The 1934-nt window shown below is 26.9% G+C and overlaps 1 protein-coding gene across 1 annotated transcript in view; it reads left to right on the top strand.

The window, feature by feature from the left end:
* The first annotated feature begins 669 nt into the window (after nt 1-669).
* The window catches only part of LOC137626626 (neuroligin-4, X-linked-like), a 2256-nt gene continuing 991 nt past the window's right edge, over nt 670-1934 (top strand). The window contains exons 1-2 of the mRNA XM_068357642.1: nt 670-773; nt 1833-1934. The exon at nt 1833-1934 is cut by the window's right edge and continues 991 nt beyond it. Coding sequence (XP_068213743.1) covers nt 689-773; nt 1833-1934 — 187 coding nt within the window. The 5' untranslated portion in view covers nt 670-688. The remainder of the gene's footprint in view (nt 774-1832) is intronic.

The raw sequence follows: 1934 nt of genomic DNA, 5'->3' as shown, positions 1-1934 counted from the left end.
AAGAGTTGATGGGAGAAGTACAAAAGGAAGGTCAAGGTTTGGTGGATGGATGGAGTGAAGAAAGCTCTGGGTGATAGGAGGATAGATGTGAGAAAGGCAAGCGAGCATGCTAGAAATAGGAATGAATGATGAGCGATTGTGACGCTGTTCCTGTAGGCCCTGCTACTTCCTCTTTTCTCCTTGGATGACTGCGGAGGTAGCAGTAGTAGGGGATTCAGTGTTATGAAGCTTCATCTGGGGTGGATAACGAGGGAGGGTGGGCTGGGTCCCTTGCAGTGCCAGCGGAACTCGGTTGAGACCCTCGTCAGGCTGGGAGGAGCATAAACAATAAAGGTCCCATTTTTTCATTTGTTTGATTTCGGCTACTCAAAATTAGGGGAAGTGCCTTAGTAAATATATATATATATATATATATATATATATATATATATATATATATATATATATATATATATATATATATATATATATATATATATATATATATATATATATATATATATATATGTATATATATATATATATATATATATATATATATATATATATATATATATATATATATATATATATTACTGTACAGTTTATATCTTAGATACCATAAATCAATAAATTTTACATATGGTATTAATTCAAAACTCTATGTTCATTTCACAGACATCCAAAAGACACAGTCTCCAGTGCTAAGATGTCTGACAGTGCAAACGACATAACTTCTGAAGAGCAGATATGGCCCAAATATGATCCAGTCTATCAGAGATACTTTCAAATAGGTGAGGTTCCTATTTTTGTGGGGCTGTTTTTACTCACAGATATAATGATACAATGATTTTCAATATTTTCTTGAAAGTACATTTATTCAGATTTTTTAAATAAAACTATTTCTTCATGATATCTTACAAATTAATGAAAAATTTCTTTCTTCTATATAAATGAAATCCTATGTTCTTGATTTTAACTTTCCTCTCTCTCTCTCTCTTTCTCTCTCTCTCTCTCTCTCTCTCTCTCTCTCTCTCTCTCTCTCTCTCTCTCTCTCTCTCTCGCTCTATATATATATATATATATATATATATATATATATATATATATATATATATATATATATATATATATATATGTATATATATATATATATATATATATATATATATATATATATATATATATATATATATATATATATATATATATATATACATATATATATATATATATATATATATATATATATATATATATATATATATATATATATATATATATATATATATATATATATATATATGTGTGTGTGTGTGTATATATATATACATATACATATATATATATATATATATATATATATATATATATATATATATATATATATATATATATTATATATATATATATATATACATAATTCTTCCTTAACCCATCTCCTATGAATATCATTTAACCAAGCTAGTAATATATAACTTCTTCAATGTACTTCACAAACTACAGAACCTTAATAAGATACTAATATTTGATTGGTGAAGATTTTAATAAACTAAATGATACTACATCTAAAATCATATGATATAATTCTAATCATTAATATAGATTTTATATCTAGCCTTTCCAGAAACTTTCCTTACGTAAATTCAAGTGTTTGGTCTTTTATTTGTAATAACTTATGAAGCTGTAACAAACAAATCCTATTCGGTGATAAATTGATAAAAATATTTATTCATAACAACAAGGACGCAAAACCATATATTTTATATTTATTGAATATATCCTATACAGGGATCGTATTCTTGTTTTCACATATTTACTATTATCTATTTATATATGTCTATTCATTCCAGGAACACAGAGCTTTGTACGTGACCACTACCGTGCTGGAAAAGTAGCCTTGTGGTCATGGCTACTACCTGGTCTGGAACAAGTGGGTACTCGGTACGGCCCAG

Source organism: Palaemon carinicauda, chromosome 34 (assembly GCF_036898095.1).
Source record: "Palaemon carinicauda isolate YSFRI2023 chromosome 34, ASM3689809v2, whole genome shotgun sequence".
NCBI lineage: Eukaryota > Metazoa > Arthropoda > Malacostraca > Decapoda > Palaemonidae > Palaemon > Palaemon carinicauda.
The sequence above is the reverse complement of the archived record's forward strand: the minus strand, read 5'-3'. Positions and strand labels throughout refer to the sequence as shown.